The sequence below is a fragment of the Bos indicus genome, chromosome 15, assembly GCF_029378745.1.
Source record: "Bos indicus isolate NIAB-ARS_2022 breed Sahiwal x Tharparkar chromosome 15, NIAB-ARS_B.indTharparkar_mat_pri_1.0, whole genome shotgun sequence".
In the NCBI taxonomy this organism is placed as follows: domain Eukaryota; kingdom Metazoa; phylum Chordata; class Mammalia; order Artiodactyla; family Bovidae; genus Bos; species Bos indicus.
Genome location: NC_091774.1, coordinates 51,847,573 through 51,867,233, shown reverse-complemented (window position 1 = coordinate 51,867,233; position 19,661 = coordinate 51,847,573). Strand labels below are relative to the sequence as shown.

At 35.3% G+C, this 19,661-nt stretch overlaps 1 protein-coding gene across 3 annotated transcripts in view; it reads right to left on the bottom strand.

The window, feature by feature from the left end:
• The window catches only part of NUP98 (nucleoporin 98 and 96 precursor), an 86,879-nt gene that overhangs the window by 47,099 nt on the left and 20,119 nt on the right, over positions 1–19,661 (bottom strand). The window contains exons 10-12 of one of the 3 annotated variants that reach the window (XM_019974489.2): positions 18,027–18,165; positions 11,138–11,230; positions 4,743–4,883 (exon numbers count right to left, since the gene is read on the bottom strand). In XM_019974489.2, coding sequence (XP_019830048.2) covers positions 4,743–4,883; positions 11,138–11,230; positions 18,027–18,165 — 373 coding nt within the window. The remainder of the gene's footprint in view (positions 1–4,742; positions 4,884–11,137; positions 11,231–18,026; positions 18,166–19,661) is intronic. The other 2 variants (XM_019974491.2, XM_019974490.2) reach the window with 2 other exon arrangements.

Below are 19,661 nucleotides of genomic sequence, written 5' to 3'. Positions count from 1 at the left end.
GGGAGCATTTCACAAGAGACAACACACATAAAATTTTACTGAAGTATTCATTATTGCTAATAATCAAAGAAATGTAAACCACAACAACCTTGAAGACATTTTATATCCACTTCATTATCAATGGCTCAGCTGTATAAAAAGGGATACAGTATGACTTTCAGAAACACTGCAAACTGGTTTAACTGGTCTAAAAGAAACAATGACAGTACACAGAGCAAGTACTGTTTTTATATTTTTTAACCTAATAATTTCAATCATGGAAATTTAACCCAAAGACTGAATTAAACTAGAAAGAAAATAAAGAAATGTTTGCAAGTGTTCACTGAACATTATCTGCAATAGTCAAGACTTGGAAACAATCTATGTCCGACATTAAGTTAACACTTGCAAAAATCATGATTCATCAACATGATGGATTAACTAGATATTAAAAATGGCAATGTGGAAATAAGGTATCTTTGATTCAATAAGTAAAAAATTCCAGAATAAAAAATATTAAGTACACTGAGAACAAAGAGGAAGAAAGGTAGCAAACAAAAGTGAAAATGGCTGTATTTCATCCTTATGAGAGACAGGAACAATGATCTACAATCATACACAGTAAAAAGAAACCAGCAACAAGTAGTCCCACAACTATGTGCACTGCACCTTGACTGATCAAGGAACTTCTTTGCAAGATAAATATTTCAAAACCAAATACTGATAAAAAATAAAATCACAGTGATTTCACTTTTAGAAATAAAATACTTTTTTCTTTATGAACATTTAAAATAAGGCTAAACCCCAAATATGATAAAGTAATTAATATAAAGGGGGTACCATAAACAAAAAGATTTTGAAAAATTTAAAACGGGGGAGAAAGACAAGAGTAGCACCAACAACAAACCTAGAACAGAAAATTAAAGTAAAATTAATGAAAACGAGGTAGATCCACCTTAGTCAAATTGAGCTTTCTTAAAACTGCATGTATTCACTCAATACTAAAACACTGTATGTTGATGTATAAAGATAGAGTACAAATTTGCTCAGGAGTGCAAAACCCAGGAGAGATGTCAATTTGAAGATCATAAATTGTCTGTGCTCAGAAAGTTCCTAAATCTAATTTCAGACTACTGCTGAGAAAAATATATAGGAAGTAGCTTTTGATACACAGGGATGCACAATAACATGATGTTTTTCTGTGGACTATACGAGACTGAAGAAAGCCTGAATACTTTTATTTATTAAAGAACTCTAATATTCACTAATCAGTTTGTCACCTGACAATCAATTATGTATTAAAATAAAAAAAAAGCCACTGATCAGGACCAGCATTTAATAAGTATAGGTCACCTTTCCTGGGCATGCTCAAATAAAAACTTCCTCAACTAATCCAAACATAATTAGGAATGTGTGCAAGGATATCTTTATTTCTGTATGTTTAAATATAAAATCCACTCTATGTTAACTAGATTATTTCAAATACAGAAAAGAGCTGATTGCTGCTGCTAAGTCGCTTCAGTCATGTCCGACTCTGTGCGACCCCAGAGATAGCAGCCCACCAGGCTCCCCAGTCCCTGGGATTCTCCAGGCAAGAACACTGGAGTAGGTTGCCATTTCCTTCTCCAGTGCATGAAAGTGAAAAGTGAAAGTGAAGTCGCTCAGTAGTGTCTGACTCTTTAGCAACCCCGTGGATTGCAGCCCACCAGGCTCCTCCATCCATAGGATTTTCCAGGCAAGAGTACTGGAGTGGGGTAAAGAGCTGATTAGTTAGCAAGAATAAGAGAACAAGCAAACATAAGCATTAGTGAAGCCACATTGATTGGTGTTAATAGTCAGTTCTGGTCATAAAAGTTGAAAACATGCTGAAAAACCACATCATGATCAAATGATTAAAGAGATAGAAGGATTAAAAATCAAGTTTTCTGAGAACAGAAGAAATTGATACTTTAATTGAAAGAAAGGCAATAGGGTTACCACAAAGAAACTGTAGGAGACTGATCTTGCTTGGGTTTAGGAGGTGAAAGTAGAACCCCTCTAGGCTCCTCTGTCCATGGGATTTCCATTTCCCACTCTAAAAGTAGAACCACTGAGTTGAAACTCTAAAAAGGCAGGTTTTGGTTTCTAAACAACCTGAACAATGTACTGGCCTGACATGTAAAGAAGCCACCACAGCTGAGGCTTTTAAGTAAGAGACTCCAACAAGCTCTAAAGCACCTTTCATATCCTGTGATGCAAAAGATATGCATTCTAAATCAATATACCTACATTTAAATGGGCCGTAACACTACTATATGGAACTACAATATCAAATTCATGTCAGGAACTTTTAACTGGCTTTGGGAAATGATGGATTATTAAAAAACCAATCAAAAGCTATCAAAGTAAAAATAGCAGGTTATGATATTTGTGCTACCACTTACTGAAATAAAAACTAAGGAAAAGAAATAAAACTTAAATATCTTTTAATGATAAAACTGACTTTAATTTTTCACACAGAAATTAAGAGTTCTAATTAACCTCTAGTACCTTCACAGACCTAATTAAAATCTATGGTTAAAACAAAGTAAGTTATCTACATAACACATAATGACAAAGAACAGGAAGGTGTAAATGAACAGATGAGAAAACATAACAAATGTCTAAGGAAAGAAGTGGAGACAGTGATAAAGAAAAAGAAAGTAAACTGTATCTTGGATAATAGTCAAAATGGGGACTTTCTGCCTTAATCCCAGAAAGCCTAGTGATTTAAGACTACTACATTTGAGAAAGTGAGACTGTGAAAAAATAATCAATACAAAGTATATATACAAAACAACTACTCTATCCTGTCATCTTCCTAATCAGAGTTTTAATGAAAAATTGCATCTAAGAACAGGATGCTTAAAAGAAGGAACTTTCAGAGAATGAGGAAAACAATAAAAATCCAAAAAGATGATTCAGAAGACAATAAAAAACCTTGTAGAAAGTAGAAACAAGAGTTAAAAAAAAAATCAAACATTAGGACAGAAAAGGTCTGTGAATTCTCTGGCAGTCCAGTGGTTAGGACTCGGCACCCTCACTACTGGGGCCCATGTGTGAAACCTGGTTGGGGAACTAAGATGCCACAAGACTCACAGTGTGGCCAAAAAAAAAAAAAGGAAAAGGTATAAGCAAATCACAGAAATTTCAGAAGAGACAATCCTAAACGTTTGTGGGGGTGGGGGAACAAGTTTCAGAAAGGCATGAAACTTACCAATAACGGTTAATGCAAGAAATACAGTCAAAATTCTGAGGGTGAATTACTTTCACACCAGTTTCATAATAAGTGTATGGAACAAATGAAGATGTTTTCAGAACTGTAAGCAGTCAAAGTTTATCTTTCATATAACTTTAACTTGAAGATACATTCCAGAAAATTTAGGAAATAAAGAGAAAAAACCTATATCCAAGACATATCAGTTTCCAGTGAGCAGACGTGAAGGGAATATCCCAGAGCAATGCTGAAGGCCTAGGTAGTAAACAGAGTTCATATTGCTACAGAACAGAGAGATTAAAGAATGAGGTAAAAGAATTCTGGTACCACCCTTAAGAATTTGGACTAATGTAAGGTGATATGGGTGAGTAACGCAAGGAAAAAAAAAAATTAGAAGTTCCAGGAGAAAGAAATAGCTGTATGAGAACAACTTATGTGGCTAAGAAGCAATGTTTTCATAGTTATAATAAAATGCTGTGTTCCTTTACAACTTTTATTCTTTCCCCAAAGAAAAGAAGACAGGAAGTATTAGGAGAAAGTACTTTATTAATACAAAAATATAAAAAGGGCAAAGAAATGAGAGAAAAAGAAGGGTAAGGAAGGGTACTATTAGCCTTACTTGATCATGGAGACTCAAGAAATACTATCTCCTAGTTGACAGAGTAAGAAAAGTATGTAAGGACATAGCTTAAATTTGCAAAGGCTTCTCAAAATGTGAAACATGAGGATTATACCTCTCCTTCATCCATCTCAGTTACTCCTATCTGCCAGGTGATATCAGTTTCTTATTTTTGGTAAAATATAATTTTCTTTAAAATAAGGTATTTAAGGGACTTCCCTAATGGTCTAGTGGTTAAGACTCTGAGGTTCCAATGCAAGGGATGCATAAGATCCCACATGCTACATCCCTTAGTCAGGGAACTAAGATCCCACATGCTACACTGTGTGGCCAAGAAAATAAAAAAATAAAGAAACAAAAGGAAATGAACAATTAAAAAAAAAAAAAAACAAGATCTGTAACTCACAAAGTAAGTTAATTTTAAGTTAGAAATAATAATAAAGTGGCAGGCAGACATCACAAAAACTGGGAAGGGATATTCAAATGAATGAAATATGAAAAACTTTAATAGATAAAACTTCAGGAACTCAGTACACATAGATATACTGGGAGAAGTGAATAAAGAACAGAGGTGGATCAGTGAGTTACATTCTCATCTATCATTAACAAGTTAAATATATGTAGACTTAAGCAAAATACAGCAATATAAACATATCACTTACAGATATGAACTTATTTATACACCAGATCAATTAAAAGCTGCAACAAAAGTGGTTTCTTTGGGGGCGTAAGACTAGAAGTGAGGAAGCGGGCAAAACCAGGATCTATTGTTAAGTCCTTCCACATTACATGATTGTTTAATGACTTGTATGTACGTACAGCTTAAGGAAGGACGGAATAGGGTAGCATGGAAATTCAAGTCAGCAAGTTAAGTATTAGCAAAAACCTTCTAAAGTGACTGACACTTACCTACTGGGGCCTGGGGGGCTCCAAAGCCCAAAGTGGCTGTCGTTGTATTAAATCCAGGGGCCCCAAAGGCTCCTGTACCAAGGGGCCCTCCGAGCTTAGGTTGGTTGTTCCCAAACAAAGATGCCTGTCCAGCACCAAGAGCTATGGAGACAAGAGGAAAGAAAAAGCGCCACAGAGGATCCTTTGAATGTTATGTCAGAGGTCAGTTACTTAAAAATATAATACATTTGGAAACTTCATAATAACCACTCATTTCAACAAAAAAAGCTAATACAGTAAATGCTACCTATATGCCAGGCACTGTTCTGAGATAGATATGTCAGAGGCAAAATACTTAACCCCTCTGTGCTTCAGCTTCCTCAACTATAACATGAGATAATATATAACTTAGGTATTTATCCTAAGATTAAAATAATACACATATATTAAGCATTTAGGAATCTGGTAGAGACTAACATCCATTAAATATTAGCTACTATCATATCATTTAACCTTTACAAATCTGAAATAGGAATTATTATCCCCATTTTCCAGAAGAGAAAATGGAAGGTTTAATAAATTAGTTCAAAGTCACAAATGTAGTAAGTGGTAAAACCAGAGTTCAAACCTCAATGCATCTGACAATCAGCCAGGGCTCTTAAGTGCTACTGTATAGTAAAAACAGATTTGTAAAGAATTTTTAAAATTGTCATTTCTCCTTAAATTTCAGCATCTGCAAATCAAAACATTCAACTGAACCAATTAAAGCCTAATGAATCGTGTTTATGAACTGTGTTGTTGGTAATGATTTTAAAGTGTAAAATGGGGAGAATTCAGTTTTTTAATAAGCTATTGGCATAAATTAAAGGTACTTTTCCACTAGCCTGCCACTCTCAAAAAAGTTATAGTTATTGGCAATTTGGAAGATCTGAAGTTCCTTTCAACATATCAATGCTTCCTGACAGAGATATGGTTTACCAGGAAAATCACTTCAAACATATTTACTTGGGATATCAAAAATATCAAATGGAAACAGCTGTGAGATGCAACCAGAAAAAAGGACAGGCAGTTTTACACAGAGAAGCATACAATGTAAATTAATGAGGGTGACTCCAACATGAACAAAACATTCCCTAACTGTTCAACCTCATTAATAATGTTAAGAAGATAACAATACAGCAATGGGATTATTTCATCTTTAAAAACCCAGTTTTGAAACAGGGAATAAGACTTAACCCATTAGAAATTGGTGAAAATCCGAAGAAAAACTAAAAATATATTATTCCTTCAAAGGACACAGCTTACAGCAAACATTTCAGGATTCTTTTTTTCCCCCCAGGTAACAAACACCTCCTTACCCCTAAATACAAGCTTAGATAAAACCTGAGTATATAAAATGGGTAAAAATTTCTGTTCTGGATGGGTGTGTATTTGCATTAGCCCTGAAGGAAGAATCAGGAAACAGTCTAAAAATCACTGTATTTCAGTAAAGCCTACAAAATAATAAAAATGCATAATTAAAGGACTTACACAAGTTGAGGGATACTCTGATGGGATAATGTCAATTTATGAAATGTGTCATATTCATGATTTGTTGTAGGAATTATAAGGAAGATATACTGGGGGCACCATGGTAACAGTGTTCTTAAAAACTCCAAGTATGCTCAAGGAATAAGTAAAAATATATTCCTTTGAGACCTTCTAATGAATATCAGAATGTAATTATATATATCAGAATGTCAGAACATACTAGCTTTGGGTAGATTATTTTGTATATCTTAGTCTAACAAACTTTACTAAATCCCACATAGCAGGAGAGTGGGTTTGATTCCTGGGTCGGGAAGATCCCCTGGAGAAGGTAATGGCAACCCACTCCACTATTCTTGCCTGGAGAATTCTATGGATAGAGGAGCCTGGTAGGCTACACTCCATGGGTCGCAAAGAGTCGGACACAACTGAACGACTAAAACACACACACCCCCTTAAACTTATCACTACTTCATGGAAAATATTAAACACTAAAACCCCTTAGTAATATTACTAAGCAATTACCAAGAAAATGGCATACTACTGATACCCCTGTGAAACAGTTACTATCCCTGTGAAACAAGAAACTGACCCACCATAATTTAATGAGTGTTCCTTAATCTGAGCACACTGGGAGAAAAAAAAAATTCATGTCAAAGAATACTATAACATTTTATACTGATTGGTCACTTAAATCTAAGTGTACAAAAAATTTATGTATTTGGACATTTAAGGTTTCTACAGCCTACTGGTCATGAAGTACCCAAAGGCCTAAGTTACATGAAAATGTACTTCTGTTGAGGCATGAGTTTGAATCTCTATCACTCAAAGCAAGAAGCTATATAAGAATACCCATTTAGCTAGCTGAGTTCAGTTGCTCAGTCATGTCCAACTCTTTGCAACCCCATGAACTGCAGCACGCCAGGCTTCCCTGTCCATCACCAACTCCTGGTGTTTGCTCAAACTTATGCCCATAAAGTCTGTGATGCCATCCAACCATCTCATGCTCTGTCACCCCCTTCTCCTCCTGCCTTCAATCTTTCTCAGCATCAGGGTCTTTTCCAAGCAGTCAGTTCTTCGCATCAGGTGGCCAAAGTATTGGATTTTCAGCTTCGGCATCAGTCCTTCCAATGAATATTCAGGACTGATTTCCTTTAGGATGGGCTGATTGGATCTCCTTGCGGTCCAAGGGACTCTCAAGAGTCTTCTTCAATACCACAGTTCAAAAGCATCAATTCTTTGGTGCTCACCTTCCTTAACAGTCCAACTCTCACATCCATACATGACCACTGGAAAAACCACAGCTTTGACTAGACAGACCTTTTTCAGCAAAGTAATATCTCTGTTTTTTAATACGCTGTCTAGGTTGGTCATAGCTTTTCTTCCAAGGAGCAAGCGTCTTTTAATTTCATGGCTGCAGTCACCATCTGCAGTGATCTTGGAGCCATCAAAAATAAAGTCTCTCGCTGTTTCCATTGTTTCCCCATCTATTAGCCATGAAGTGATGGGACAGGATGCCACAATCTTAGTTTTTTAAATGTTGAGTTTTAAAGCAACTGTTTCACTCTCCTCTTTCATCAAGAGGCTCTTTAGTTCTTCTTCACTTTCTGCCATAAGGGTGGTGTCATCTGCATATCTGATTGATATTTCTCCTGGTAAGCTTTGATTCCAGCTTGCACTTCATCCAGCCCAGCATTTCGCATGATGTACTCAGCATATAAGTTAAATAAGCAGGGTGACAATATACAACCTTGACGTACTCCTTTCCCAATTTGGAACCAGTCTGTTGTTCCATGTCCAGTTTTAACTGTTGTTTCCTGACCTGTATACAGGCTTCTCGGGAGGCAGGTAAGGTGGTCTGGTATTCCCATCTCTCTAAGAATTTTCCACAATTTATTGTGATCCACACAGTCAAAGGCTTAATGTTTCCTTCAAACATGGGAAATGTTGGTAAAGAACATTTCCAACTGCTGATATGATAGCTGATAGCTCAGTTGTTAAAGAATCTGCCTGTAATGCAGGAGACCCCAGTTTGATTCCTGTGTCGGGAAGATCCGCTGGAGAAGGGACAGGCTACCCACTCCAGTATTCTGGCCTGGAGAATTACATGGACTATATAAAGTCCATGGGGTTGCAAAGAGTCAGACACAACTGAGTAACTTTCACTTTCCCTAAAACATAGTCCAAAGCTACAGTGTTATTCTAATTGTGATATCATGCAATGCAGAATTCACTAATGAGGCTACGCATACCTAATAGTGTCTAGACACATTCCTCTCAAAGACAAAAGCCTGCTTTAGCAGATGTAACCATCAAAGAATTTCAATAGTGTGTACTCAGTGATCACAACTCTCATTTCCCTACATCATCTATTGGTGCTGTGATTAGGGGTGTAAAGTTCTTTATTGATTGTATTTGGTTTTTAGTTTCTATGGGCAAGGCATCAATTAGGACTATATAACAGCAATGAAAATAAGATTCACTGTCTGTGAGGCTCAACTGTTCAAGGAAAACCAAATATATTCAAACAAAGAAAAAGACTGAGACATTACATTACTGTGGAACAGAAGACAACAGCATCAAGAAAAGACTTATAGACCACTTTATAATCTTGTACTACAGAATACAGTACTGCAAATCATAGTCTGCAAGACCCAGAAACCAAAGTGGAGAGAATGACAACTTTTGACCACATAAAAATAAAACTGGTACATTAAGATACCATAAACAAAATTAAACAATAAAGACAGAGTGGAAATATCTGGTAACAGACATTGGAGTAGCACCTTACCCAAGCTTAGGTTTACAGTTCATAAATTAAGAGTCAAAACTACCTTGAAAAAGCCCAAACCAAAGCTAACCTTTCCTCTGGGATCAGACAAGAACACTGATGTCAGAAGTTATATTCTGCTTAAGTTTAAGGAACACATTGTACAAAAACCCACAGATTTTCAGTTTTCATTTCTTGCAAAATATATGTTGTGGAATTTGAAGCTCAAAAGCTCAAAAAGTTTTCCATACAACCAAAAAGATTTAATATCCACAATATATAAAACATTATCAACAATAAACAAAGATCAAATATAAATAGAGAACTGAAAGATGCAAACAGCCAGTAAACATACACAAAGGTATCCCTCACTGGTAATCAGCACAGTGCAAATTAGAACCACCTTTCACTATTATTCACACAAAGATGAAGAAAACAAACAACATGGAAAGTGTATGAAAAAGGGAGCATTTTTATAAAATATGAGCAAAAATGCAAACTGGCATTCTTTGTGGAAGGCAAATTAAGATTAGCAAGACTGACCAAAATTCAAAAATGTGTGTATCTTCTGACAATTCCCAATTCAATCCTAGAGTAACACTTCCATACACAAAATTATATAACACAGATCTTCACTACCTCACTGCTAATAAAATCAAATAATTCAAATGACCATCAATAGGAGAAAAGTCAAACAAATTATGGCACATGTAACTACTCATGTGTTGTGTGTGTGTGTGTGTGTGTGTGTGTGTGTGTGTGTATGTATACAATGGAACACTTAATACTTATTTTTAAAGAAATGAGTTAGATCTACGTATACCAACCCAAAGAAAAAATATATGCCCAAAATGTCATGGGAAATGAAAAAAAAAAAAAAAAAAAAGAAACAAACAAAGAATACAGAATAAGGAAGCTGCTTGCAGTTTGAAACATTTTGACCACAGCACATAATATGAAACACACTCAGACCCAACACACACACATATATAAAACTAAAAGTTAAATCAGTATTTAACCTTGCAATATACAATGATTTTTAAATTCTAGTTCATTTTAAAGAATGCTGGTTGCATCAACTACATTAATATTATATCACCTGATATATCTCAGCCTTTGGTTTAAAAAACACTGGTATAGGACATGGCTTCCTTTCAAGAGTATCACAAAAATTCTCTATATCAAACACATACAGCATACAAACATACATGTGTGTATACACATATATGAAAAGTGTATATAAAGAAGTCTGACAATATACATGCCAAACTTTCAATAGCTGTTACTTCACTACTGAAAAGTGTAGGCTTTTCATGTTACTTCTGTTACTGACTTTTTAAGACCTTATATCTTTTATTTTAAAAAGAAAACAAAGGGAAACAGTTCAGAGAGTACAAAATGAGGTTCTATTAAAAAGGAGATGACAGATAACTGGACAATAGAAGCAGAGACCACAGAAATACATGATTTGCAACTAAGTGACTCACCTATGGTCAGATGAATTGGGGAAGTAGACAAAACTATATGCTTAAATGACCCTGTAAGCACTTACTCATTTTATGACCATCACCCTCTCCAACTGTTTAAAACAGCTGGGCAGGTAGAAGGAACAACGTCTTCAAAAGCATTGAAAAACAATTATCAATGGCAGGAATGGAGACAAAGGCTTGACATTTTAGCTCTATAACACAGTGAGAAGAATGGAAAAGCATGCACAGACCTTGCAAAACCTCAATCTGTATGTTAATTATTTCAGCATGTGCTCTTACTGCTGCATTATTATTAGGGTAATAAAGCTTACTTAACTAACAGTTCAGGGTCTCAGGGACTTGTCATCATACTGACAGGTCTCACATTAAGTACTGAAAATCCCAGGGAGACCAGGACTATCAGAGAACATTTTGTAGAAAAGGAATGAATATTCAGCTTCTAAGATAAATGAGCCAGTGTTTTAAAGCCCGGTAAATAAAGCATATGGGAATGTTTTATAAATCCGTTTGTGAAAATGAAAATCTACAGGCCTCTTATTTTCATACATATGATGAAACGAAGGCTTAAGTTCCAGCAGGTGGAAAGCCAAGTTGTGTCACTTGCTGAGTCTCCTGGTACAATCCCTTACCTGTTCCAAATCCTGCGCCAAGCCCAGTCCCCAGAGTGCCAGGTCCTGGTTTACTTCCAAAAATACTATTCCCACTGGTATTTGTGCCGAATCCTAGGAGGACACAAGAGTGAGCAGACTGTACTTTAACACAATTCTCAATTTCCTGTACAAGGGAATTTAAAACAAAGCAGTCTGACCGTAAGTTTTACATCCTTTCATTTTTTGGCATTTAGAAATCTTAAATGGCAGGCTAATTTAACTTAAAAATTTTTTTTGATAACCATAAACAGACCCCAGTCTTCCTATTTACTTAATTACATTTTAGACTTAATTCAGTATAGGATAATACCCAATATTAAAGCAAAGTGATTGTGCTTGAGCTTGGGGAACATTCCCTTTGTAAGACTCAAAGCCTCCATTGTTCTTTTTAAATTTAGTTAATTTATTTGGCTGCCTCAGGTCTCAGTTGTAGCTTGGCATGTGGGATTCTTAGTTCCCTGACCACAGATCAAACCCACATCCCTGGACCACGAGAAAAGTCCTCTCAAAGCCTCCATTCTATGCTTCATGCTTAATTAATAGAAGAAGAAAAATAATTCCCTCAAATTTTCACTGAAAAATAAGACAGTCAACCAAGACACTTCACTGAACCTAAAGATTCTCGCTAAGTGAAGATTACCTATAAAAATCTCTACAGCAGGCTCTGTTTTGAACAGATGGACCTTGTATGGATAGTAATGTGTGGCTGTAATCACACATTGAGAAGCTTTAATGGTGTCAAATTCAATCAGCTTATAGGAGCACGCAAGGACTCAGCTAGCTAACAGTTAAAAAGAGATAATGAATAGTATCTATGAATAACTTTGAGTTGAATTATTTCATTATCAGAGGTGATGGAGAGCTGAACCAAACCATCCTTTCACTGAGACCCCACTGTTTAAAGAAAATCCTGTGATTCCCTTCTAAAATCCAGAGGTCTCCCCACAAAGACATGTACATATCACACCTCTGCTGCTATTGCTATTATTTCTCTTTTGTTCACATATGTCCACAACTTCTGTGCTCCTTTTGGAGCTAAACATCAACAAAACAGCTAATGAACATACCATTAATTTCTTTTGATAAGAGGGAAAAACTAACCACTGGCCATCAAGATCTGCTTATGAAACATTTGAAGTCTTTTATAAAGGTATCATGGAGGTGAACAAGTTTAAAACACATTAGAATAAAGTGTTTTGGAATATATATCAGTGTCACCAACTAAGAATATTTTACTGTGTCATGCCAGTTTTGAATTTACATCTAAATTAAAAATGCAAAGAAAAAAAGTTTAAACTTTTTTTAAAGTTTAATTTAATTTAAAACTTTAAAAGTTTTTAAAAAAACTTTTACTTTAAAAGTTTTTTAAAAACGTATTTCTAATGTCATTTAAAAATCCAAGCAAGTAATCTGACATACTTCCAATATATTTAATTCATGCGTTCATTAAATCTTTTCAATTGTCTTAATAGCTATGCCACAAAAATGGAGTACTGCCTGCTCAAGCACAATCAATTTTCTTTAAAGAAAAACAAAACAAAAAAACCAGAATATGTACTGGAGATGTTCTTTGTTTTCCTGAGTTAAAATTTTACCAAAAAAGATCTTCCAGTCCTATAAACAGCAGAAAACAAGATACTTGTGAACTACCTCAAACCCACAGGAGGGAAATAAGTCCCAACTTACACTGTTTATACCACACATTTCCACAGATTCTCACTGACAAAGGTTTATCAACTCAGTTATTTCAAAACAACTTTAAGTTAAAATTAAGAACAATTAATCAACAATCAGTTAATTTACAACAGAAGAGCCAAGAATACACAATGGAGAAAGGACAGTTTCTTCAACCAATGGCACTGGGAAAACTGGACAACCACACATAAGAGAATAAAACTGGACCATTATCTTACACCATAAACAAAATGGATTAAAGACCTGAACACAAGATCTAAAATCATAAAACTCCTAAAAGGAAGCATAGGGGGTAAATTCCTCTATATCTGCCTTGGTCATGATTTTTGGATCTGACACTAAAAGCAAAGGCAACAAAAGAAAAATAAATAAGCGGGACTATAACTAAAAAGCTTCTGCACAGCAAAGGAAACTACAACAAAATGAAAAGGCAATCTACTGAATGGGAGAAAATATTTGCACATCATATATATGATAAGTGGCTAAAATTCAAAACTACATAAAGAATTCACACAACTTAATGGCAAAAAATCCAATTAAAAAAATGCAGTGAGGACAGGAACAGACGTCTTTCTAAACACTACATACAGATGACCAACAGGTACATGAAAAGATGCTTAACATAGCTAATCACCAGTGAAATACAAATCAAAGCCAATGACATCACCTCACCATTGTCAAAACGACTACTACCTAAAAAGACAACAAATAATAAGTGCTGGTGAGGAGAAGGAAATGGCAACCCACTCCAGTGTTCTTGCCTGGAGAATCCCAGGGACGGGGGAGCCTGGTGGGCTGCTGTCTATGGGGTCGCACAGAGTCAGACATGACTGAAGTGACTTAGCAGCAGCAGCAGTATTTAACTCTCAACCTCGTCACACTTTAATATACTGACTGAAAGTGGAAGTTCTCTGTGTTGGGATTACTCAAGGACCTTGTTCGTTCTTTGGTATTTTTTTATAGTTTTAAATATTTTTAATAACAACTTTATTGAGATGTAATTCACACACCAAAAAATCAATCCATTTAAAATGTACAGTTTAGTATATTTTTAGTTTTTAGTATATCCACAAAGATGTGCAAAATCACCATGATCAATTTTAGAACATTTTTGTTCTAAATTGGGGGTGGGGGGTGCTATCTGACCCAGTACAGTACTCATTAGCAGCTGCTCTTCATATCCCTTTAACACCCCCACTAACCCCAGGGCAAGCAGCAATCTATGTTGTGTCTCTATGGATTTGCCTATTCTGAACATTTTATATAAATGAAATCATACAATAAAAAAAAATAAGTGCTGGTGAGACTGTGGAGAAAAGGGGGACCCTTCCTACAATGTTGGTGGGAATGTATGGTGCAGCCATGATGGAAAACAGTATAGTATGGAAGGTTCTCAAAAAATTAAAAAATAGAACTACCATACAATTCACCAATTCCACTCCTGGGTATATACCCAAAGAAAACGAAAACACTAATTTGAAAACAAATATGTACCTCAATATTCACAGCAGCATTATTTACTATAGCCAAGATATGGAAGCAACCTAAGTGCATATCAGTGGATGAGTGGGTAAAGAAAACATGGTATATATGTGTAACAAAATATTGTTTAGCCACAAAATACAAAGAAAACTTTGCATCTGTGTAAAATGGGGAGACCTTATGGGCATAATGCTATGTGAATTAAGCAAGGCAAAGAAAATCAAATATAAATAAGTGACACAAGACAAAGACAAGTGTTCTCACTTATTTGTGGAATCTTAAAAAACAAAATCACCACCAACAAAAATAAGCTCACCAATACAGAGAACAGATCAGTGGTTGCCAGAGGCAGAGGGTGGGTGACAGGCAAAATTGGTGACGGAGAGTCAAAAGGGGCAAACTTAGAGCTATAAAATAACTCCTGGGATTTTAAGGCATAGCATGCTGACTATAGTTAAAAATACTGCACTGCATATCTGAAAATTGCTAACAGAGTAGGTATATATGGTTTTTCCAGTAGTCATGTATGGATGTGAGAGTTGGACTATAAACAAAGCTGAGCGCTGAAGAATTGATGCTTTTGAACTGTGGTGTTGGAGAAGACTCTTGAGAGTCCCTTGGACTACAGGGAGATTAAACCATCCTAAAGGAGCCCTGGATTTCCTAAAGGAAATCAGTCCTAAATATTCATTGAAAGGACTGATGCTGAAGCTGAAACTCCAATACTTTGGCCACCTGATGTGAAGAACTGACTCACTGGAAAAGACCCTGATGCTGGGAAAGATTGAGGGCAGGAGGAGAAGCGAATGACAGAGGATGAGATGGCTGGATGGCATCACCGACTCGATGCACATGAGTCTGAGTAAACTCTGGGAGTTGGTGATGGACAGGGAGGCCTGGCGCACTGCAGTTCATGGGGGTGCAAAGAGTCGGACACGACTGAGCGACTGAACTGAAGAGAGTAGGAGATCTTAGAATTTTCATCATGAGAAAAAATTTCTATTGATGACAGACGTTACTTAGACTTACTGTGGTAAACATTTCACAATATATACAAATATTTGACTATTACATTAAACATCTGAAATGTAATGTCTATGTATCAATTTTTTTAAAAGCTTAAAAAAAATCAGATGTTTATGTACAAATAACTCAAACCTTACCCATGTAGCATGAATAACCAATAATTTATTCAAAGCTCCAGGAGTTGATGGACAGGGAGGCCTGACATGCTGTGGTTCATGGGGTCGCAAAGAGTTGGACACAACTGAGCGACTGAACTGAATTGAACACTCAAAAGATCAATACTCAAAAGATCTTCAACCTAACTTGCTCACCAGTGCTAACATCCTGCCTGTAATTTCTCTCCTTAAACTATTCCTTTCATTCAGAAACTGACACTGTCATATACTCAGTCTTAAACTAGTCCTTGTTAGGAATAATTACTAAGAAAAGGAACAGATGACTCTAAAGAATGACTTAAGGGTGTGGCAACATCAATTGTAGCAAGTATTCCAACCTTTTAAACTCTGGATTTATCATTACCATAATGAAACACAATCCCATACTGGGTAACATGCAACGAACAGTGATATAACAATGCAACAAATCTTTGTGCAACCTTATTCCAATTCCAGATTTGTTATATGACTTATTTCCAAATCAGAAGAATATCTCTGCCCACAACATCAAATTGACAGCTTCCCAAGACAAGAGGAATACAAAGAAAGTCTCACTTAGATCTGGATCCCTCTACGGTGGTAATGGAATGATTAAGTTCACCCAAGAGTAAAACAAAACCTGTCACCCTGCAATCTGTATTTCTTGGGAGTCTTTCCTCTCAGGGCTTATTCATTAATAAACTCTTAGTGGGCACCTACTCTATGCCAGGCACTAGGTCAGCATTAAGGATTTAAAAAAAAAAAAGGACAATTCAGCACATAAGTTAGTGAGGCACATCAAATAAAGATGAGAGTTTTCATTTCCAAATTAAGTAGTCTACACAAATACCTTGTCAGATAGAAAATATATTTAATTCAGAACATCAAGTGTGCTACCAAAAAAACATTCATTTTCAAAGGGATCAAAATTACCTCTTAAGGGGGAGAAAAAAATCATAGATAAAATAGTTTATGCAGTTGGGGTGGGAAGGAGGTTCAAGAGGGAGGGCTACAACTGATTCAAGTTGTTGTATGGCAGAAACCAACATAATATTGTAAAGCAATTATCATCAATTAAAAATGGTTTATGGTCTTCCAAAGAGCCACAGTACATAAACAAATAACACAGAATATACGAGGTATTAAAATTTCATGAGGTGAGCATGAAAAAGGTCTACAAAGGATCCCTGGGGAAAAGGGAGTGACAGTGATTTAAAAAGGCTGAAAAACACTGATTTAACCCTTAAGTTATCTTTCTCATCTTATTTCATAGATAAGAAACAAATACACAAAACTGATATCCATGCTAACTAAGTCCACTGTCTCAAGACCATTCTTTCATAGAGTACAGACAAAAAGGTAGAATGTCTATACGTAGAATGATAAGCATTACTAGGAGTGAATGAACAACTTCACTCTTCACACTTCACTTTATAACAATGAAAGGGGTTATAAAAATCAAATCAAATATTAATACATTAATTTAAGAACTGGTACCTGACAAAGATTTATCTATCCCCTTCACATAGCTCCTTTCTATGAAAACATATACCATTCCAATAGATAGTTAATGCAGCCTCTTTTTCCAATACAAGATCATTTAAAAAACTCACTGAAAAAATTTAACTGCTGACTTAAGGCAAATAACGATATGCTTGTACTCATCTCCCACTAGATATCCAGAGCCTAATGTTATGTCTGGTACATGAAATACTTTAAAGAAGTATTTCAATCACTATTTCCTTTGGTAATGAAATGAACTTTCCGTGACTGATTTAACTCAAAATATGGTGAAACTGTTTGAAAACTTACTTAGATAGTTACAGTTAAAATAATAAAGTTTCTATTAAACAAATTAAAAAATTTCCAGCATATCTCTGAAGAGCAGTTTAAAGTTTGTTTTTCTGTCATTCAATCTTACCTGCTATTGTCCAATTTTTTTCCCCATGAATATGTATTCAAAATAAAACATTTTTGCCAACTATAGGAAAATTACTGAACAATCCCTCAAATCAGAAAGGCTTCAACTTTCAATAAGAATCCTCAAATCTCAAAAAAACAACAAAACACAAAACAATAAAAAGTTTAAAAAGGATCATCAAATCTCATCTGTTCACTACCTTCCTGTGTGAAAGAACTTGGTCTAAAACAATGTGTTATCTCAACCAAATGTGTTTCACTTTTTGTTTCTCAATTATTGATGAGGTAATCCAACGAAAATGTTTTCTTATTTTGAAAATAATCTACCTCCATCAGAGAACCAACATTCTGCAAGATACCTCTACTGCATCCATTAAATATTCCATTTTATCCAAAGCAGGGAGTCAAAGAATATAAGTTAAGGCAATTTATATCTCTTCCAGGCATCTTAACCCAAGTCCTTGAGTTTAAGCTTTTCCCTCTGGTAATCTCCTATCAAGTCAGAGCTTACCTGCAAATTTTAAAATATTCCCAATAATATGAATCAGGAGAATGATGTGTGGTATAGTCAGTGTAACTTTAAGAGAGTCAAACCTGCTTTTTGTATGTACCAAAATTGGAAGTGTTTGTATTGGTTCCTAAAGTCAGGGTTGGTTTGTTACCAAAGAGCCCGCCACTGGTTGTACCAAATGAAGGAGCACTGGTTGTGCTGGTTCCAAACGTAGTAAGCTTGTTATTTCCAAACAGGGTCTAAAAAGAACACAACACAGGAAAATTTTAAGTAGTATGTAATACGTACTCTAAACAGTAAATAGATAATCAGGTATACTGGACTGGGTCTGTGGTAAGGGAGAGAAGATGTCATAATTTTTATGAAAAAGGTATGAAGAAGGATGAATAATGGCTCTCAGAAAAATATCTAATCTGAGCAAGATTAACAAACAGAACGCTCCTAGCCTGAGAAGTTAATGATAACACCTCACCAAACGTAGTATTTCAGTGAGACAAATAAAAAAGTAACAAGACAATCAAATTATTTTTTACCTGGTAACAAAAATGTTATCATGTACTGAATATGCCAGCAGCAAGTTACAGTAAAAAATTTAAACAAGCTAAAACATGGATGAACCTTGAAAACATTATGCTAAGTAAAAGAAATCAGTCACCAAAGATGTGATTCCATTTACAGGAAATACACAGAATAGGTAAATACACACACAGCTGATCTGAACTGACTGGGACGAGAAGTGACTATTAATGGGGATGACATTTCTTTTTAGGGTGACAAATATGTTCTAAAATTGATTATGGTGATAGTTGCACAATCTGTGAATAAGCTAGAAACCAAAGAATTTTAAACTTCAAAAGGGTGAATTGTACGGCAAGTGGATTACACCCCAATAAAGTTGTTAAAAAAAATAAGAACTTTCTGAAGCATTTTTTAAAGATAATTTTCTCAATTTCTCACCTTAAATAAGATACAACAGATTTCAATCTCCATGAAAACCACCACATGATTTGGTGTTTTTTTTTGTTTTTTTTTAAACTAGAGTCCAAAGCTTGTTGTAATGGACACATAATATAGACACCTAGTTTCTTTAAAAGGTATTTACTATTGTTTTTTAAGTCAAGTGTACTCCTAAATAGTAATGTCTTCCTTAAATGATGTAAAAAGAAAAAAAAATTGTTAAGCCTCCAGCAGCATGAAAACTTTAAGAATAAAATTTTAGTAACTTGATCAACACCAAAAATATATAATTAACAAATATGATACCAACTTATCACCCAAAACAGAAGGTAGAAACAGGATTTTTTTCTTTTTTTTTTTAGAAACAGGAATTTAAAATTATCTGATTTTAAGGGCAAAAGCCTCTCAACTTAGACTCCACAATTTAACCAATGGGAGTGGTTAGTTCAGAAGAAACAAAGAAGTTTCAATAAGAACCTAGTTTCTGAAAATAAACCAATTATAAAGTTACCTATTTTTGGGTACTAAATAGCTTTCGGTTATTATCAGTATCAAGTCATACAATATTACTCCCCCAAAATACTCGAAAGACAGATTTTGCTTTTCTTAAATTCAGCATTCTTTTTTTTTTTTGGTGGGGTTTTTTTTTTGTTTTTTGGCTGTGCCATGTGGCTTATGGGATTTTAGTTCTACAACAAGGGACTGCCTCCCCAGGCAGTGAAACCAAGTCTTAACCACTGGAGCACCAGGAAATTCCCAAAAGACAAATTTTTCTTAG